The 21,551-nt window shown below is 39.7% G+C and overlaps 1 protein-coding gene across 1 annotated transcript; it reads left to right on the top strand.

The window, feature by feature from the left end:
* Positions 1-3,356: 3,356 nt before the first annotated feature.
* On the top strand, positions 3,357-4,286 carry OR6c8 (olfactory receptor family 6 subfamily C member 8). Its single transcript, NM_001000497.1, has one exon. It carries the CDS (start codon positions 3,357-3,359, stop codon positions 4,284-4,286), a length of 930 nt encoding a protein of 309 aa, NP_001000497.1.
* The last annotated feature ends 17,265 nt before the right edge of the window (positions 4,287-21,551 follow it).

Below are 21,551 nucleotides of genomic sequence, written 5' to 3'. Positions count from 1 at the left end.
AAATTTAAGTACAGTAAATAAAACAAAATGTATTTCATGTATAGCAAAAGTATCCTGTAAAGTTTTAATATATATGAAATTAAAATTATTCTGTTCAAAAATTCTTAAAATATGATACTTTATGAATTTTATTAAAACCATAACTAGGAAACACCCTGAAAAATCAATAAGGAAGTTCCCAGATAATGTGATCCTTTAATCACATGTGCTCACAAATAAGGATATTTGAAATGTGCACGAAGTGTCACATACAAATTCTTTTTAAAGACCTATTTCTAGTAGTTGTGACCTATACTGTAATCCTAGCACTTGAGAGGTAGCAGCAGAACAATCAGAAATTCAAGGGCACCCTTGGCTATACATTTTGATGTCAGCCAGGCTGCACAAGACCTTGCCACAATAAGATACAGACAGTCAGACAGAAGAAAGAGAAGGGTATCATGGCTTCATGTAATTGTCTGTAAATTCACACTTTTACATATGCAAAATGTTTTAGATGTGATTGAGCATATTATCAAAGAAAACAAATCTAATCAAGAAATTAATGAATTAAAATGCGTGTTTTAAAAATCCCTAGGTTCCTAAAATTCCTTCAAATGTTAATAAAATCTCCTAGTTCTTATAGCAAAGTAAAACTCCAGATCTTAAGACTACAAATGCATTTGAATGCATACATACTGTCTGTTATTCTAATTCTAATACTTTATTGGCCTCCCCCACACCAGCAGGTATGTAGAAATAGCAGAGTGACATGTAGCTAATGCACAGATCTGTGACTACTAACAGACACATTAAAAAGAGTCTTAGGGTATTTTGAGTAAAAATTAAAAACTGTACACTTTTATATTTATTTATTTTTCTTGGATATTTTATGTATTTACATTTCAAATGTTATTACCTTTCCACCTCTCCCATACCCCTCTCTCTGCTTCTATGAGGATGCTCCCACTCCCACCCATTCACTCCCACCCCAACACCCTGGCATTCCCTTACACTGCGGAAACAAGCCTTTACAAAACCAAGGGCTTCTCCTCCTAATGATGCCAGACAATGCCATCCTCTGCTATATATGCGGCTAGAGCCATGGGTCCCTCCATGTGTACTCTTTGATTGGTGCTTTAGTCCCTGAGAGCTCTGAGGTGTCTGGTTGATTGGCATTGTTGTTCTTGGGGTTACAAGCCCCTTCAGCTCTTTCAATTCTTTCTCTAATTCTTCCAATGGAAATCCGGTTCTCAATTCAGTGGTTTGCTGCTAGCATTTGCCTCTGTATTTGACATGCTTTGACTGTGTCTCTCAGGAGAGATCTATATCCTGTTCCTGTCAGCATGCACTTCTTAAATTCATCCATCTTGTCTAGTTTTGGTGGCTGTATATATATGGGCCACATGTGGCAGTGTCTACTCTAAACTTTGCCTCTCTATCCCCTCCTTTAGATATTTTTGTTCCCCTTTTTAGGAAGGAATGAAACATCCACATTTTGGTCATCCTTCTTCTTGAGTTTCATGTGGTCAATGGATTATGTCTTGGGTAATTCGAGCTTTTGGCCTAATGTCCACTTATCAGTGAGTGCATACCATGTGTGTTTTTCTGTGATGCAGAATGATATTTTCTAGTTCCATCCATTTGCCTAAGACTTTCATGTAGTCATTGTTTTCAATAACTGAGTAATACTCCATTGTGTAGATGTACCACATTTTCTGTATCCATTCCTCTGTTGAAAGGCATCTGGGTTCTTTCCAGCTTTTGACTATTATAACTAAGGCTGCTATGAACATAGTATAGTATGTGTCCTTATTATATGTTGAAGCATCTTTTAGATATATGCCCAGGAGTGATATAGCTGGGTCATCAGGTAACACTATGTCTAATTTTCTGAGGAACCTCCAGACTGATTTCCAGACTGGTTATATCAGCTTGCAATCCTACTAATAATGGAGGAGTGTTCCTATTTCTCCACATCCTTGCCAGTATATGCTGTCACCTTTGTTTAACATCAAGAAAATTAAGGAACTTAAATGAAAGAAACATGAGTGATTACTCTAAACATAAAATATTACATGAAAGTGCTAAACAGAAAGAGGAGTCTGGACTAGAACCTGTCACTTAACAAAGGAATGACCCTGAGTCATATCAATCACACAGGAGGGTGGCCCCACATTTAGGGGTAGTTGGGCCAACACAAATGGAACTACATGGTCTGCTGTGTGCGGGTGTGTGTGTGTGTGTGTGTGTGTGTGTGTGTGTGTGTGTCTGTGTCTGTGTCTGTGTCTGTGTCTGTGTCTGTGTCTGTGTGTCTGTGTGAATGTGTGTGTGCATGTGTGTATGTGCATGTATGTATGTATCTTTGAGTGTGTCTCTGTGTGAATATGTGTGTATGTGTATGTGTTTGTGTGCGTGTGTGTGTGTGTGTGTGTGTGTGTGTGTGTGTGTGGTCACAAGCATGTCTGCCTGCATGTATGCATTAATTTTTTAGTTTTGTTTGGGGTTTGGTTGAAAAGAAACGAAAAACAAAGTTGGGTGGGTAGGGAATTAGGAAAAGATCTAGGAAGGGTTGGAGTAGGAGAAATACTGTGATCAAAATACAGTGTATGAAATTCTTAAAAAATAAGTAGAAACCTTTTCAAAAGAAAGGAAAGCAATGCTAGGAACAAGAAGTGTGTGGCTCTTCTGAAGGGATGCAGCCGCCCAGGAATCTGCTAGCCATCGGATGTTGTAGAGCCATTTCCTGTTAGAAAGAAGGGGGCCTGTTAGGGTTTGGCAGCTTAGACAATTACAAGACTCGCAAGACTCCACTCTGGCCTTGGTAAGCAGTAAATGATTGCTGGAGGAAAGTAGACCCAGCAGAGATGTCTATAAACTGCCAGGGCATCTCCACTGGTGAAGTTTGTCTGAGCATGTCCTGATGGGCTCTTCTGCGATGTGGCTGCCTTTGTGTCACCAGTGGTCCCATAAGTAATGTGTTAGTTCTCCAAGTGAGACTTGAGTGGAGCCATGTCTATTGTCTGTTATCAATGTTCCCTCTGGGTTGAATATATATTTGGTCACATCTCCTCAAAAAAAAGTCACCCACACTGATCACACAGACATTAGACATTGTTTGTGAGGCAGCTACTTCTTTTATGCTGGCCCAAGAGAGAGCTCCATGTGTGGAAATGCAAGAAGTTTCTTACATGGGATATAGATGGGAATAGGAAGGACCAAGCAAATGGGCCACTGGTCTGGGAAAGCTCATGGTCCATTTCATTCTGTCTTCTGCAGGTTCTTCTGGTTCCCATCTGAACACCTCTTTCTCACCCTGGTTATTCCTTTTCACCTTGACATTCAGGTTTGTTTGTTTGCTTGCTTGTTTTCCAAAAATGAATAATAAAACTTTGTTAACTGAATTCATCCTTCTAGGTCTCACAGATGTCCCTGAACTTCAGGTGGCAGTTTTCACTTTTCTTTTCCTTGCCTACATATTCAGCATGATCGGAAACCTGACCATCCTCATTCTCACCCTGCTGGATTCGCACCTTCACACTCCCATGTATTTCTTTCTCCGGAACTTCTCCTTCTTAGAAATTTCTTTCACAAACATCTTCATTCCCAGGGTTTTGGTCAGCATTACAACAGGAAACAAGAGTATTAGCTTTGCTGGCTGCTTTGCTCAGTATTTCTTTGCCATCTTTCTTGGAGCAACAGAATTTTATCTTCTGGCTGCTATGTCTTACGATCGCTATGTGGCCATCTGCAAACCCCTGCATTACATGACAATTATGAGCAACAAAATCTGTACCCAGCTGGTTCTCTGCTCTTGGCTGTCTGGGTTGATGGTCATTATACCTCCCATCACTTTGATGAGTCAGCAGGACTTTTGTGCATCCAACAGGTTAAATCATTATTTCTGTGACTTTGAGCCTCTTCGAGAACTCTCCTGCTCTGACACGAACCTCATAGAAAAAGTTGTCTTTCTCGTGGCATCTGTGACCCTCGTGGTGACTCTAATGCTGGTAACTCTCTCCTATACATTCATCATCAAGACAATTCTCAAGCTCCCTTCAGTCCAGCAAAGGACAAAGGCCTTTTCCACATGTTCTTCCCACATGATTGTTATCTCCCTCTCTTATGGGAGCTGCTTCTTCATGTATGTTAAGCCTTCAGCAAAAGAAGGGGGCACATTCAATAAAGGAGTAGCCCTACTCATTACTTCAGTTGCTCCTTTATTGAACCCCTTCATTTATACCCTAAGGAACCAACAGGTGAGGCAAGCATTCAAGGATACAGTCAAAAAGCTTTTGAATCATTAAAGAGTTTAGGAATTGAATTCTTAATGAGCTCCAAATGTGTGTCAAGCTCTCTCATATTAAGTACCCAATTAAGAGATGGACTCCAGTGTGAAAGGTGAAGATACATTTCAGACTGTTAAGTGTTAATGTAACAATCTGAATACGATTTTAAAACTGAAAGGCAATTGAGTTACTCAGTTTTCTAAATTAGAACCAATAAATACTATCAAAAGGAATAACATTTAAAATGAGTCCTGAAAAGTAGAAAAAAAAAACCAAAGTAGAAACAAGAAATTAAGATCAAACGATCCTGATATAGCTAGCTGTCTCTTAAGAGGCTCTGCCACAGCATGAAAAATACAGAGGCAGATGCTGGCAGCCAACCATTGAACTGAGAACTGTGTCTCCTATGGAGGAGTTAGAGAAAGGATTGAAGGAGCTGAAGGGGTTTGCAGCCCCATAAGAACAATACCAACCAACCAGAGCTCTCAGGGACTAAACCACCTTCCAAAGAGTACACATGGGCAGACCTGTGGCTCTAGCTGCATATGTAGCAGAGTATGGCCTCATTGGTCACCAATGAGAGGAGAAGCCCTTGGCCCTGGCTCGACCCCCAGTGTAGGGGAGGGCAAGGCAGGAGACGGGCAGGGGTGGGTAGATAGGGGAACACCCTCATAGAAGAAGGGGAGGGGGAGAGGATAGGGGTTTATGGACAGGAATCTGGGAAAGGGGATAACATTTGAAATGTAAATAAATAAAAACAAGAAATTAAGATTGAAGGAATATTGCAAATTAGCATGGAAAATTTCAACCCAAAGAACTGAAAAAAAAAGATCTCATTAATTTCACTCAGACCAAATTCAATAAGGAAAAATAGGACGAACTATTTTGGTTTTGAACTAAATTAAATCTTCACTTAAAGTAAATTAAACATCCATACTGTTCAGGCATCTGAAATTGGATCAGATCTTAAGAATCTTTAGCAATTACAATTATATAGAATCTACACTGTAGGTAACTGATTCTGTAGAAATAGAAGAGATTGTAAAGAAAAACACTCTTTGGTAGAACTCAAACGTTAAATGCTAAAGATCATTCCAAATTTAAATAGTAAAAGGGACAAGAAGGAATAATTAGAAAAACAATAAAAACTCTCGGGGAGAGTAGCTGAGTGTGGCGGCATACACATTTAGTCCAAGCACTTGGGAGGTACAGGCATGCTGATCTCTGTGAGTTCAAAGCCAGCCTGATCTACATAATGAGTTCCAGGCCAGCCAAAGCTACAAAGTGAGACAATCAATCAATCAATAAATAAATAAATAAATAAATAAATAAATAAATAAATAAATAAATAAACAAACATGAAAGTCTCAAGAAATATAGGTGGCATAGATTGCTCAGGGTGGCAGTTGTACATCTCAGCACTCAGGAGGCAGAGGCAGTCAGACCTCTAAATTTGAGGTTAGCCTGTTCTACAAACTGAGTTCCAGAACAGCCAGAGCTACACAAAGAAAACCTGTCTCAAAAAAATTAAATTAAAAGGTATATAAGAAACATGGCTTACTGGGAACATGAAGTGCTACAGAGAGTGAGTACCAGGAAAAAGTATGGGAAAAGTGGTCAAGATTTATTTGATCTTAGCCATCTTCAAATGTGGACATTGGAAGTAGAATAAAAGGATCAAACTGCAGTGGATTATTGGTGATTGGGAGACAAAATTTAAAAGAGCGATTAAACTGAGCTTCAAAATAGATGGATAAAATAAACATCAACCCCAGTTTATGCTTCCCCTTGGTCCCTTTGCTCTCTCATTCACAGTACACCATAACTATGGCAATACATTTAAGATATGTATTTACCTCTGTAAGGCTGAGGAGTGCAAGGATAATCTGATTTTAATCACAAGTCCATCCCCAAAGCCAGCCCTACTGAAAAGCTTTTGAGGTCATGAATGAACAAATGAATTCTAGAAACCAACTAGAATTTAAATAGAGTTTGACCAGTTAGGAATTTATATTTTGGCAGTAATGAATCAGCAAGGAGTACTTTATGTGGACTTCTTGGATCTGTCTGAAAATGTTACCCTGTTCTATAAATGAAGAAAGTGAAGCTTAGACAATTAAACAGCTTATGCATGACACAGAGTCCAAAGACAAATCCATCTGGTGCCAAAGCCCACCTGGTAAGTATTACACCATCCAGTCACCCTAACTAGTTTAACAGCCATTACTCTCAATGTTTCTAAGTGTTGTACAGCTGGCTTTTGGTCTATCTATCTCCCTCTTCTCTGTGTGCTCAGTGTAAAACTCTTTAGAAAATTTGAAGCACACGAAAGTCCATATTACTTCACCCTTTAATTCTTGACTTCTCTCCATGGTGGTCCATGCCTGCAATTGTAGAACTCAGGAAATAGTTGCAGAAAGATTCCAAGTACCAGATCAGCCTGAGATACATAGCAGGTAATGGTGGTTTCCAGTGGTGGTTCCCTATCTTCTTTGATAAAACATTCAAGAATAATGGGTGTGTGAATTAAATATCCAGTGGGAAGAGTTTGTATCAACTGTGACTGAATTGGCAATAATTGAAATATTTATTGAACTCAACTATTAGTGAACAATTCAATGCAAAACAAAGATGCAGAGAAATTTTTAGAGCTTTTTATGTTTATATAACAGTATTCTTTCTACACAGACATGTGGTGCAACTTGTCTGACCTCCTATCTGTGGGCTTCCTCTTGTCAAGGACCTAATTCCTTCACAAATACATGTATATTCATTGTGTAGCACCATTAGAAACCTAATAGACAAAAACTGTGCCCATCTGGATCAACTGTCTTTACTACCTGGCATCTGATGAACACTATGAACATTTAACACAATAATGTCTCTTGTTACATTCATCCATAGCCAAAAGCTGACCCATCGTTTTAGCCCTGACCCTTGTTGTAGAAGCCATGCCCTCAGGTATTGCCTTCTTTCTTCATGATCATCTCAATTGTTGTTAACCCTTGTATTTAAAATCTATACTTAAATATCGTTAAATAAACACCAACTTGATTTCATACTGGCTAGTCCTGAGATTCTTTTCTGTGTCAAAGACAAGGATCCAGTTATATTTGAATCAAGGTCCTCAAACTGAACATAGGGTCAGGAACTGTCTTTGCTGAAACAGACTTTTCCTGAATACGACTTTTGTTTCTCAGGCTGATATCACCCAATTGAAAAACTTGAAGACTTTTTTTACCATTGTCTTACCTCATGATGCTTTTAGGATTTACTTGTTTGATTTTTATGAGTGTTTCACTGCATGTGTGCATGTGCATAACATGAGTGGCTGGTACCCGTGGAATTCAGAACTCTTTGTTTTGAAAGTTATATTTTAAAATGGTCTTGCAAAGTAGTAGTTCTCCATTTGGCTTGTCTATCTTTTCAAAGAACTTGATTAATTCTTTGTACCAGTTTCTTTCTTCCTTTTTAATTCCTGTCTCATTAATTTCTGCCCTGATTTTGAGTATTTTTTCCCATCAACTGTCTTTGAGTTTGTTTTTGGGTTTGTTTTCCAAAACCTTAACACAGTATCATTTGTTTGTGGCACTTATTACTGAAACCTTTCTTCTTAGGATGGCCTTAATTGTGTCCTATCTTTTTCTTCACTGTGTTTGTTTTCCTCAGTGAGTTTCTGTACTTTTTTTTTGTTCCTGTACTTTTTATTGCTGATAATATCCAGCTTTCTTTCACTGCAGTCAAATAAAATATAGGATGAAACTTCTAATTTTTTCCTATTTGTTGAGACTTACTTTGTATATAAATATTTGAGCAAATTATTAGAAAGTTCCATGGTTTGCTTATTTGTGTTCTACAGTGGGTAGAAGGTTCTACAGGAATCTGCTAAATACATTTGATTTATAAAAACATAAATCCAATGTTTCTGGGGTTTTTTTTTTCAGAGCTGGAGGGTTATCCAGATGACTTGCCTATTGGTAAGACTAGGACATTGAATTCACCCACAATCAGTGTGTTGTGGTTAATTTCTTGGGTTAACATATAGTGATATTTGTAGCATAAAATAAATGCGTCTGTTAGGAGTGCATATGCTTAAATTATAATATCCTCTTGGTATGTTGTTCCATTAATATGTAAAGTGACCTTCTTTGTGTCTTCTGAATATTTTTAGCTCGAAGTCTATTTTTCCAGATGTTAGAATATCTACTAATGTTTTGTTTTTAATTCAATTTGCTAGCAATATCATTTTTTGCCTGTTTCACTGGGGTGCTATGTAACCTGACCACACACAATTTTCCTATCTAAGGTCTATATCTAATTCTAAATTTTGGAGAAAGAGATCATAATTCTTTGAGTTGGTCTCCAGTCCATGCCTAGTGCATGATTCTCTGGTCTAGTTCATTATTCTCTGGTTTTCCCAAAATGAACTGTGAGTTTAGATGAGTTCATACAATATTTACTATAAAACAATCTCTTTCTAGCCTCCTAGGTCAAGTATTACCCACAAAGAAATGCTAGCCAAACATCTGTTGTACCTTACACAAGCCATTCTTCCTTTTACTGTTCTTGATTTATTATTAACTCTGATTTTTTTTATTCCTACTGTATTAGTGTATATGTTGTTGCCCTTCCAGTAACCTCTCATCATTGTTTCTCTAAAAACATTTTTTAATAATTTTTCTTGGATATTTTATGTATTTACATTTCAAATTTTATCCCCTTTCCCCCCTCTCCAATAGCAATTACCACCACCCCTGTTTCTATGAGGATATTCCCATTCCCACCCACCCTCTACAACCTCAATGCCCTGGCATTACACTACACTGGGGAAACAAGCCTTCACAGGACCAAGGGCTTTTCCTCCCATTGGTGCTGGACAATGCCATCCTTGCCACATATGTGGTTGGAGTAATAGGTCCCTTCATGTGTACTCATTGGTTGGTGGTTTAGTACCTGGTGAGGTCTGGTTGGTAGATATTGTTGTTCTTCCTATGGTGTTTGCAAGCCCCTTCAGCTCCTTCAGTCCTCTAACTGCTCCATTGGGGCCCCCTTGTTCAATCCAATAGTTGGCTGCAACCATCTTTATCAGTATCAGTAGGGCTCTGACAAAGCCTCTCAGGAGACACCCATACCTGGTTCCTGACAGCAAGCATTTCTTGACATCAGCAATAGTGATTAGGTTTGGTGAGAGCATATGGGATGGATCACCAGTTGGTGCAGTTTCTGGATGACCATTTCTTCAGTCCCTACTACACTCTTTCTCACTATATTTCCTCCCATGAGTATTTTGTTCTCCCATCTAAGAAGGACTGAAGCATCCACACTTTGATCTTCCTTCTTCTCAGGTTTCATATGATCGATAAGTTTTTTCTTAGGTATTCCAAGCATTTTGGCTAATATCCATTTATCAGTGAGTGCAAAGCTTTTGTGTTCTTTTGTGACTGGATTACCTCACTCGGGATGATATTTTCTAGTTATTCCATTTCCCTAGAAGTTTATGAAGTCATTGTTTTTGATAGCTGAGTAGTACTCCATTGTGTAGATGTATCACATTTTTTTAATCCTGTTGAAGGGCATCTGGGAACTTTCCAGCTTCTGGCTATTATAAATAAGTCTCCTATGAACATAGTGGAGCATGTTTCTTTGTTATATGTTGGCGTATCTTTTGAGTATATGCCCAGTAGAGGTATAGCTGGGTCCTCAAGTAGTGCAATGTCCAATTTTCGGAGGAACCGCCAAACTGATTTCCAGAGTAGCCACAAGTTTGCATTCCCACCAACAAGGGAGGAGTATTCCTATTTCTCCACATCCTCACCAGCATCTACTGTCACCTGAGTTCTTGAATACAGCCATTCTGACTGGTGTGATGTGGAATCTGAGAGTTGTTTTGATTTTCATTTCCTTGATTACTAAGGATGTTGAACATTTCTTTAGGTACTTCTCAGCCATTCAGGATTCCTCAGTTGAGAATTCTTTGTTTAGCTCTGTACCCCATTTTGTAAATGGAGTATGAGATTCTCTAACTTGTTGAGTTCTTCGTATATATTAGATATTAACCCTCTATGGGATGTAGGATTCATGAAGAACCTTTCCCATGTTGGTTGACATTTTGTCCTATTGACAATGTCCTTGGCCTTACAGAAGCTTTGCAATTTTATAAAGTCCCATTTGTTGATTCTTGATGTTAGAGAATAAGCCTTTAGTGTTTTATTCAGGAAATTTTCCCCTGTGGCTATGTGTTTGAGGCTCTTCCCCACTTTCTCTTCTATTACTATGAGTGTATCTGGTTTTATGTGAAGGTCCCAGATCCACTTGGACTTAAGATTTGTACAGAGAGATAAGATGGGTCTATTTGTATTCTTCTACATGCTGACCTCCAGTTGAACCAGCACCATTTGTTGGAAATGCTGTCTTTTTTCCATTGAATGATTTTATCTCCTTTGTCAAAGAACAAGTGACCATAGGTGTGTGGGTTCATTTCTGGTCTTCAATTCTATTCTGCTGCTCTACCTCCCTGTCTCTGTAAGAGTACCTTATGCTTTTATCATAATTGCTCTGTAATACAGGTTGAGGTGGGGGATGATGATTCCCTCAGAAGTTCTTTTATTGTTGAGAATAGTTTTCACTATCCTGAGTTTTTTTCTTTTCCAAATGAATCTGCAAATTGGTCTTTCCACCTCTATAAAGAATTGAGTAGGAATTTTGATGGGGATTGCATTGAATCTGTAGATTGCTCTCGGCAAAGATGGCCTGTCAGTCCATGAGCATAGGAGATCTTTACATCATCTGAGATCTTCTTCAATGTCTTTCTTCAGAGACTTGAAGTTCTTGTCACACAGATCTTTCACTTGCTTCATTAGAGTCATACCAAGGTATTTTATATTACTTGTGGATATTGTGATGGGCGTCATTTCCTTAATTTCTTTCTTGGCCTGTTTAGCTTTTGAGTAGAGGAAAGCTACTGATTTGTTTGACTTAATTTTAAATGCTGCCACTTTGCTGAAGTTGTTTATGAGCTGAAGGAGTACTTTGGAAGAATTTTTGAGACACTAAGTATAATATTATATCATCTGCAAATAGTGATATTTTGACTTCTTCCTTTCCAATTTGTATCCCATTTACCTCTTCTTGTTCGCTAATTGCTCTGGCTAGGACTTCGAATACTATATTGAATAAGTAGTTGGAGAGTGGGCAGCCTTGTCTAGTCCCTGATTTTAGTGGGATCGCTTCAAGTTTCTCTGCATTTAGTTTGATGTTGGCTACTGATTTGCTGTATATGGCTTTTACTATGTTTTGGTATGGGCCTTGAATTCCTGATCTTTCCAAGACTTTAACTATAAAGGGGTGTTGAATGTTATCAAATGCTTTCTCAGCGCCTATTAAAATGATCATGTGGTTTTTTTCTTTGAGTTTGTTTATATAGTGGATAACATTAATGGATTTCTGTGTATTGAAACATCCCTGCATCCATGGAATGAAGCCTACTTGATAATGATCGATGATTGTTTTGATAGGTTCTTGGATTTGGTTTGCAAGAATTTTATTGAGTATTTTTGCATTGATATTTATAAGGGAAATTGGTCTGAAGTTCTCTTTCTTTGTTGGGTCTTTATGTGGTTTAAGTATAAGCAAAACTGTGGAAAACAATTCATAGAAGGAATTAGGTGGTGATTCTTCTGTTTCCATTTTGTGCAATAATTTGGACAGAATTGGTATGAGGTCTTCTATGAAGGTCTGATATAATTCTGCACTAAACCCATCTAGTCCTGGGCTCTTTTGGTTGAGAGACTTTTAATAACTGCTTCTATTTCTTTAGGAGTTATGTCATTGTTTAGATGGTTTATCTGATCCTGATTTAAATTTGGTACCTGGTATTTGTCTAGAAAATTGTCCATTTCATCCAGATTTTCCAGTTTTGTTGAATATAGGGTTTTGTAATAGGGTCTGATGATTTTTTGAATTTCCTCAGATTCTGTCTTTATGTCTCCCTTTTCACTTCTGATTTTGTTAATTTGGATACTCTCTCTGTGCCCACTGGTTAGTCTGGCTAAGGGTTTATCTATCTTGTTAATTTTCTCAAAGAACCAGCTCCTGATTTTGTTGATTCTTCATATAGTCCTTTTTGTTTCTACTTGTGTTGGACCCTCCTGGGCTCCCTCAGTGTTTGCCCCCTGCTGAGCCTTGCTGATGCATGTGGAAACTTTTGTTCTTAAGAAAAGAACATCTTGGCCTTTGCTGTTTGGCTGATGGGTGGTAACACTGTTAAGTCAGTTCCTGTTTTCATCCTGAGAATGTAAACTTGTTTTTCCAATGCGCTTCTAGGGATATTCCACCCAGTGGACTTGGTGTATATATACTGTGAACCTCAGTAAAGCTTTGGCATTCTCATAGCACAAATGACCTGAGTCCCTGTATTCTGTTAAATCTCCTAGGCCTACACCTGGTTCTCAGTACTGTGGTGGTGCCATCAAGTGGAGGTTCCATTGAGATCAGGAAAATGAGGAGTCCCTAATGGGATCATTCCAGGAAACAGGTCAGCAAAGTGGAAGGATTGAATTGGGTGAGTGGCACAGTGACAAACGAAGGTAAGTTTAGTTCACAGTAAGTAAAAGGGTTGCACTATGGGAACCTTGAGTTCCATATTAGAGCTAACAGATCAGATGGTAGTTCTGCTCAAACAGCATGGAACAGGGACAACGGTTAAACAATTAAAGAATTTATTAAAACTTTATAAAAGACTAGCCCCTGGTTTGTTCATTCAGGAGACCTTATTATTCCTGATTGAGAACATGTTAAAACAGATTTTCAAAAGACACTGCAGAAAGATGGTTCTAAGAGCATTAATGTTGCCACATTCTCTTTGTGGAGATTGGTCAAGGATGCTTTCTTGAGTACTAACAATAAAATAAAATAGGCTCCTCCCACCTATAAACCCTATCCTTCCTTGGAGTGGTGTTATGGAAAGAAGGCTCCAAGGAGAAGGGTAATTTTTCCTGAGCCTTCCCCTAGACAGAGAGTGGCATAACCTGTTGTTGAGGTGCCAGATACCAACAACGCAGGTCAATTTATTAGACAACATGTTCCTCTGAGTTTTACAGTGGTGAAAAGCCTGAAAGAAGTTCTCGTCTCTGCTTATGGTCCCCTTGCTCCCTTTACTTCTGCTATTTTTGAATCTTATGTTACATCTACTTTGACTCCTGGAGATTGGCAACAATTATGTAGGGCAATGTTGAGTGGAGGATATTATTTATTGTGGATGGGGAGAATATCAAGAAAAATGTGTGTAACTAGCTAGACTTAATGCACAAACAGGATTCCCCCCAAAGAAATCTAAAAATGCTGACTGGAGCAGGAAAATAATGCTGCCCTTCCAGCACAGATTCAATATGATCCAGCCATTTATGCTCAAATTTCTGCAGTGGCAGTTAGAGCCTGGAAGGCCCTGCCTAATAAGGCAGCCGGAGAACAATTATCCAAGGTGAAACAAGGACCCTCGGATCCTCTTCAGGAATTTGTGGATAGATTATTATATTTGACTGGAAAATTGTTTGGAGATGTTGATTCTGCTATGCCCATAGTAAAACAATTGGCAGATGAAAATTCTAATAAATGGTGCAAGGAAACTATTAGACCTCATGAGAATAAAAGTTTAAATGATTATAATAAATTGTGTAAAGAAATAGATGGGAATTCTGTGGTGGGACAAGTCATAGTTGCAGCCATGCAGAAGGGAAGGGCCAAGACATGTTTTGGATGTGGACAACAAGGACATTTTAAAAGAGAATGTCCTCAAAACAAAAAGACAAGAGGCCCTGGATTATGCCCTTGTGCTGTAAAGGCTATCATTGGGGAAATGAGTTCAGAACTAAACAAGATATTGAGGGACAGTCTTTATACCTTCCAGGAAATGGAGACAGGGTCTGCTCCAGGGCCCCCAAACCAGAGTGTATGGAGCTATGAACACTTCAATGGTAGAACCTACTGCGATTCAACCTACCCCAATTCAGTTTGTCACTCAAAACAACCCCTTCATTTCAAAGACCTTGTCAGAGGTACCCCAAGAAGCGTAGGACTGGACCTTTGCTCCTCCACCAGAACAGTATTAAAACCTCAAATGGGCCCTTAGGCACTTGTCACTGTGGTGTATGGACCCCTACCCTCTGAGAGTATAAGCCTTTTACTAGACCACTGCAGTGCCTTGATGAAAGGAATAAGAATTTTCCCTGGAATGGTTGACTCTGATTTTACTGGAGAAATTAAACTTATGGTTTCTATAGAAAGAATAATTGTAGTTATTACTCAAGGGGATAGGATGCTCAGTTGGTTATTTTGCCCCAGTTTTATATTAATAATCCTGTGTTTAAATCTGCCCATGGAAATCAAGGGCTCTTGGGCCTGGTGCAATTTCAGTGTCCTTTTTAGAGAAACGTCCCACATTCACTCTATGGGTTGGAGAAAAACCTCTACATGGGATCCTAGATAGTGGAGCTGATACCACTGTGATAGTGAAAGCCTTCTGCCCAAAGGCCTGGCCCTTAGAGATATCTCACTCCACCTTATAAGGAGTGGGGACAGCTGAAAGCTCCTCAAAAAAAGCAGCAAGATTCTTAAATGGAGAGATAAGGAAGGACACGAGGGATGGTTTCAGCCTTTTGCTTTAGAACAAGTACCTGTCAACTTGTGGGGACAAGATTTACCCAATGGTATGGGGGCTATACTAACTACTTAGCCTATACAAAGCATGATGAAAAAACAAGGCTTCATCCCAGCGAGAGGATTGGGCAAAAATTTACAAGACGAAACTTATACTGTAACTAAAGAGCTAAAAATAACTAAACTTCCTCATGATAAAACAGGCTTGGGAAATTTATCCTAATGGTCACTGTTAATAAGCCTCTTCACATTAAACCTTTGCCCAACACCTGAAAATCAAATGATCTAGTGTGGATTGTACAGTGGCCCCTGATCTGGTGTGGATTGTACAATGGCCCCGTCCAAGGAAAAAAAAATGAAGAAATCTCATCGATTAGTTCAGGAACAGTTACAAGGTGGTCATATTCCTTCCACTTCACTTTGGAATACACCCATTTTTGTGATTAAGAAAAAGTCTGGAAAGAGGAAATTATAACAAGATTTAAGGGAAATTAACAAAGCTATGATGTCTATGGGACCTACTCAGCCTGATCTCCCTTCTCCTGTAACTATTCCAAAAAAATTGGCCTATGATAGTTACTGATTTAAAGGATTCTTTCTTTACTATTCCACTAGATCCTAAAGATGTGTGAGAGATTTGCTTTTAGCATTCCTTCCATAACTTTTCAGGAGCCTTCTCATCACTATCATTGGGTTGTGTTACCTCATGGGATGGCCAATAGTCCTACTATGTGTCAGGTATAAGTAGCCTCTTCCCTAAAGCCTTTGAGGCAAAAGTATCCACAGATATATATTATCCATTATATGGATGGTGTTTTGTAAGCAGCTAAAAAGTGGAAAAATAATTGTTGACAGCATATGCTGATTTATGAGATTTGGGGGCTACAGGGTTAAGGATTGCTCCTGAAAAGGTTCAAAAGAATTTCCCATATCAGTATTTAGGACATGAATTATTACAAAAAGTAATTCACCCACAAAAATCTTAAAATTAGATTAATACACTAAAGACCTTAAATGACATTTGAAAATTATTAGGAGATATAAATTAGCTTCAACCAACATTAAAATTAACTACAGGAGAATTGAAGCCATTACTTGGTATTTTAAAAGGTGATTCCTCTCCAAATTCACCTAGACAATTAACTCCAGAAGCATGTGAATGCCTAAATTTAGTACAACAGCTTTGGAAGAGGTTCACCTTAATTATATTGATTATTCTAGGCCTCTTTTGTTTTTGATTTTTGTTTCTGCTCATTCTCCTACTGGGATTTTTTTGGCAGAATGGCACTTTAATGTGGGTTTATTTACAAGCTTCGCCTGCAAAAATAGTGGTGGCTATCCTCAAGATATTGCTCAATTACTGTTCAAGGCTTGAAAAATTAGCTTACAGACCTTTGGCAAGGAACCAGATCTTATTATTACTGCCTATACCAAGGAGCAGCTACAATATTTAGCACAGGAATTTACAGATTGGGCTATTTTAATGTGTACTGTTGTTAGTCAGTTTGATAAGCTTATCCTGATAGTAAGATTTGTCAGTTTTTTAAAATGCATCCAGTAATTTTTTCCACGAATTATTGTTAGTTCCCCTTTGCAAAAGGCTCGATTAGTGTTTACTGATGGTTCTTCCAATGGATGTGCTGCAGTAGTGTCTAGAGGGAAGGTAGAGGCTATAAAAATTTCTAATTATTCTGGACAGCTAGCAGAATTGAAAGCTTTACAAATAGTTTTGGTAATGTTTCCTGATGAACCTTGTAACATATACAATGATAGTGTGTACGTGTCTCAGAGTGTCTCACTCCTTGAGACTGCTGCCTTTGTTGCTCCTGTTTCATCAATTTGTGCCTGCTTATTACAAGTATAGATTTTGCTATGGAACCATCAGGAACCTATTTTTGTAGGCCATATAAGAGGACATTCTATGTTACCCAACCCCTTAGCACAAGGCAATGAGTTGGCTGATTCTTATACTCAGTCTCAATGTTATTGTATGTTAATGAATAGTACTGCATATGATAAACCTTTATAGATACATAAAACATTCCATCTTAATGCTAATTCTTTGAGGTTTCACAATGGAGTAACTAAAGACCAAGCACCCCAAATAATCAGTCAATGTCCCCAGTGTGCCCCATTTATTTCCTCTCCCAATTTGGAAGTTAACCCAAGAGGGTTATAGCATAATGATATTTGGCAAATGGATGTTACCCATATTCGTTCCTTTGGGGAATTACCGTTTGTCCATGTGTCTATCGATAACTATTCTGACTTACTTTTTACCTCTGCACATAGTGAGAGAAAATTAAGGATGCTAAAAGTCATTGCTTACAGGCCTTTGCCTTTATGGGAGTCCCATGACAATTAAAAACTGATAATGGTCCAGCATATACTAGTGGGCCTTTTAAATTTTTTTTGAGGATTATGATATTGTACATAAAACTGGCATTCCTTAATCCTCAAGGACAAACCATAGTAGAAAGAGTTCATTTAACACTTAAGAATTACCTTGAAAAAACAAAAACAGGGGAGCAGATTTCCCCACCTGCTAAACTTTCCTTTATTATTTATATTTTAACTATTCTGTCATTAGGTAAGAATAATTGTTCAGCAGCAGATAGACATTGGAAAAGAATAAGATCTAAGGAAAGTCCGGTCCATTGGAAAGATTTGACCTCAGGATGGTGGAAAGGACCTGACCCTTTGTTAGTTAGGATTAGGCATTCTTCTTGTGTTTTCCTAGAGATGCTGAAGCACCCATTTGGGTTTCTGAGCATTATGTACATCCTGTCACTATGGAATCCAGTACGGATGAAGACCTATTGGAGCTTCATGAAAAATCCTCTGATCCTGATGCCAGTGGGAATAAGTAGCACAGTTTAGCCAGTAGTGAACACCATTAATAGGACCACAGGAAAAGCAGCTGTCCCATGTGTTGACTAATTGCCAGGAACATGAGCTCTTGTGGTTCAAGTCCCTGGACTCATTCCAATGCCCTTGAATGATAATGGAAGATTTTCTCTCACTTTATATCATCACAAAAGAGATTTTGACATTACTGCAGCCATTCTTACAGTCATTGCTGTTTCTGCCACCACTGCTGCCATAGCTGGTGTTGCCATTTCGCAGTCTGAGGCTTCTGTTCACACATTGAATTAACTGTCTGGAGAAGTAGCTGCAACTTTAACTGTTCAGAATGGTTTTAATTCACAGATCCAATTGGGAATTCTGAACTTAAATCAACAGACTTCCTTGTTACAAGAACAATTTATTGTGGGATGCTCATATGCCTTCTTGCTCATCCTACTGATTGAATTACCTGAATGATACTAAAGCTGGAGATAGTCTTGACTATTCTTCACAGGAATGCCATCTACATGAAGCTGCTGGGGACCAGAGGATTCTGTCCTGGTTGTGTGGATCTCAGGCATAGTTCATTGCCTTTTGGTCATTCTGGAGAGGGTCAGCTGATCCTGAACCATCATGGGAAAGACTTTGGCATCATTGCTACTATTATAACAGCCACTGCCACTGTGGCCACTGTGGCTGCAGTGTCTGAGATTGCCCTCTCCTGAATTGTTGTTAAGGCAAGCCCAGTAGATAAACTTAAAGGAGAAGTTGCTGACAATCGGAAATTCTAAATTTAAAGCAACAGACAGCACTTTTACAGGAACAGCTTGACCTCATACGGCCTCCTGCTCTCCTATTTTGACACAGGTTTGTGTGACTCCAGCTAGAATTCAAAACCTTAGAGTGGCCCTCAGTGTTGTGGCCCTCAGTACCACAGTACTTGCACTTTTACTTCTTTGTCACATACATAGACAACATTCGCAATCCAGGGCAGCAACTAAGCAAGTGTTGCTCTCCTTGGCAGGAGACAATCCCTATAATCAAATATGGCTCAGCTATAATGAGAAGTAGTTAGCCTATGACGGACAACCCGTTGGGATCAGCACCCGCATAAGATAGGGGCTCTGAGACTGGCAGATATTCCCAAGGATGGGTAAGGGTGTTCGTTTTCCCATACTGACCTAAGACAGATGCTACTTTAAAAAATAAAAAAGGAAGCGGGAGTCCCAGTCTCATGCTCCCTGCCTCCAGCTCACTGCTCCCAAACCCCGTGGGAGAGAGAGCTCACGGCCCAGACAGGTGGGCACTCCTGAGATTGCAGAGCGGAAGAGACCACCAACACTGCCCACCCCTGCCCACATCCCTGGCCCAAGAGGAAACTGTATGCGGCCTCTGGGTTCCCGTAGATAAGGGCACAGGAGCAGCAGGTCCGCTGCATCTGAGACACCGCCAGAACCTGAAGGGACCGACTGGATAAACAGTTCTCTGCACCCAAATCCTGTGGGAGGGAGAGCTAAACTTTCAGAGAGGCAGACACGCCTGGGAAACCAGAAGAGACTACACTCTGCCCACATCTCTGACTCCAGAGGAAAACACCAAACGCCATCTGAGACTCTGGTGCATGGGGGCTCCCAGAAAGGATGGCACAGGTCCTCCTGGTTGCTACCCCCACGGAGAGTTCATAAGCAACACCCCATGAGCAAACTTGAGCCTCGGGACCACAGGTAAGACCAACTTTTCTGCTCCAAGCAACCTGCCTGGTGAACTCAGGGCACAGGCCCACAGGAACAGCTGAAGACATGTAGATAGGAAAAACTACATGCCCAAAAGCAGAACACTCTGTTCCCATAACTGGCTGAAAGAACACAGGAAAACAGGTCTACAGCACTCCTGACACACAGGCTTATAGGACAGTCTAGCCACTGTCAGAAATAGCAGAACAAAGTAACACTAGAGATAATCTGATGGTGAGAGGCAAGCACAGGAACCCAAGCAACAGAAACCAAAACTACATGGCATCATCAGAGCCCAATTATCCCACCAAAGCAAACACGGAATATCCAAACACACCAGAAAAGCAAGACCTAGATTCAAAATCATATTTGATCATGAGGCCTTATATCCAAAATATACAAAGAACTCAAGAAGTTGGACCGCAGGGAGACAAATAACCCTATTAAAAAATGGGGTTCAGAGCTAAACAAAGAATTCACAGCTGAGTAATGCCGAATGGCTGAGAAACACCTAAAGAAATGTTCAAAATCTTTAGTCATAAGGGAAATGCAAATCAAAACAACCCTGAGATTTCACCTCACACCAGTGAGAATGGCTAAGATCAAAAACTCAGGTGACAGCAAATGCTGGTGAGGATGTGGAGAAAGAGGAACACTCCTCCATTGTTGGTGGGATTGCAGACTGGCACAACCATTCTGGAAATCAGTCTGGAGGTTCCTCAGAAAATTGGACATTGACCTACCTGAGGATCCAGTTATACCTCTCTTGAGCATATACCCACAAGATGCCCCAACATATAAAAAAGACACATGCTCCACTATGTTCATAGCAGCCTTATTTATAATAGCCAGAAGCTGGAAAGAACCCAGATGCCCTTCATCAGAGGAATGGATACAGAAAATGTGGTACATCTACACAATGGAATATTACTCAGCTATCAAAAACAATGCCTTTATGAAATTCATAGGCAAATGGTTGGAACTGGAAAATATCATCCTGAATGAGGTCAACCAATCACAGGAAAACACACATGTATGAACTCATTGATAAGTGGCTATTAGCCCAAATGCTTGAATTACCCTAGATGCATAGAACACATGAAACTCAAGACGGATGATCAAAATGCAAATGCTTCACTCCTTCTTTAAAAGGGAAACAAGAATACCCTTGGCAGGGAATAGAGAGGCAAAGATTAAAACAGACACAGAAGGAACACCCATTCAGAGCCTGCCCCACATGTGGCCCATACATATACAGCCACCCAATTAGACAAGATAGATGAAGCAAAGAAGTGCAGGCAGACAGGAACCGGATGTAGATCTCTCCTGAGAGACACAGCCAGAATACAGCAAATACAGAGGCGAATGCCAGCAGCAAACCATTGAACTGAGAATAGGACCCCCATTGAAGGAATCAGAGAAAGAACTGGAAGAGCTTGAAGGGGCTCAAGACCCCATATGACCAACAATGCCAAGCAACCAGAGCTTCCAGGGACTAAGCCACTACCTAAAGACTGTACATGGACTGACCCTGGACTCTGACCTCATAGGTAGCAATGAATATTCTAGTAAGATCACCAGTGGAAGGGGAAGCCCTTGGTCCTGCTAAGACTGAACCCCCAGTGAACGTGATTGTTGGGGGGAGGGCGGCAATGGGGGGAGGATCGGGAGGGGAAACACCCATAAAGAAGGGGGAGGAGCTAGGGGGATGTTGGCCCAGAAACCGGGAAAGGGAATAACACTCGAAATGTAAATAGGAAATACTTAAGTTAATTTAAAAAAATTAAGAAAATAAAGAAAATAAAAATGGGGGCATTGTCGGACCCTCCTGGGCTCCCTCAGTGTTTGCCCTCTGCTGAGCCTTGCTGATGCATGTGGAAACTTTTGTTCTTAAGAAAAGAACATCTTGGCCTTTGCTGTTTGGCCAGTGGGCAGTAACACTGTTGAGTCAGTTCCTGTTTTCATCCTGAGAGCATAAACTGTTCTTCCATTGTGCTTCCGGGATTTTCCACTCAGTGGAATTGGTGTAAATATACTATGAACCTTAGTA

Source organism: Rattus norvegicus, chromosome 7 (assembly GCF_036323735.1).
Source record: "Rattus norvegicus strain BN/NHsdMcwi chromosome 7, GRCr8, whole genome shotgun sequence".
Taxonomy (NCBI): domain Eukaryota; kingdom Metazoa; phylum Chordata; class Mammalia; order Rodentia; family Muridae; genus Rattus; species Rattus norvegicus.
Note: the sequence above shows the minus strand (reverse complement) of the source record. Positions and strands in the feature narration are given on the sequence as shown.

What these genes read in the sequence shown, in the direction of transcription:
- OR6c8 (NM_001000497.1), top strand. Translation starts at nt 3,357, where the DNA reads ATGAATAATAAAACTTTGTTAACTGAATTCATCCTTCTAGGTCTCACA.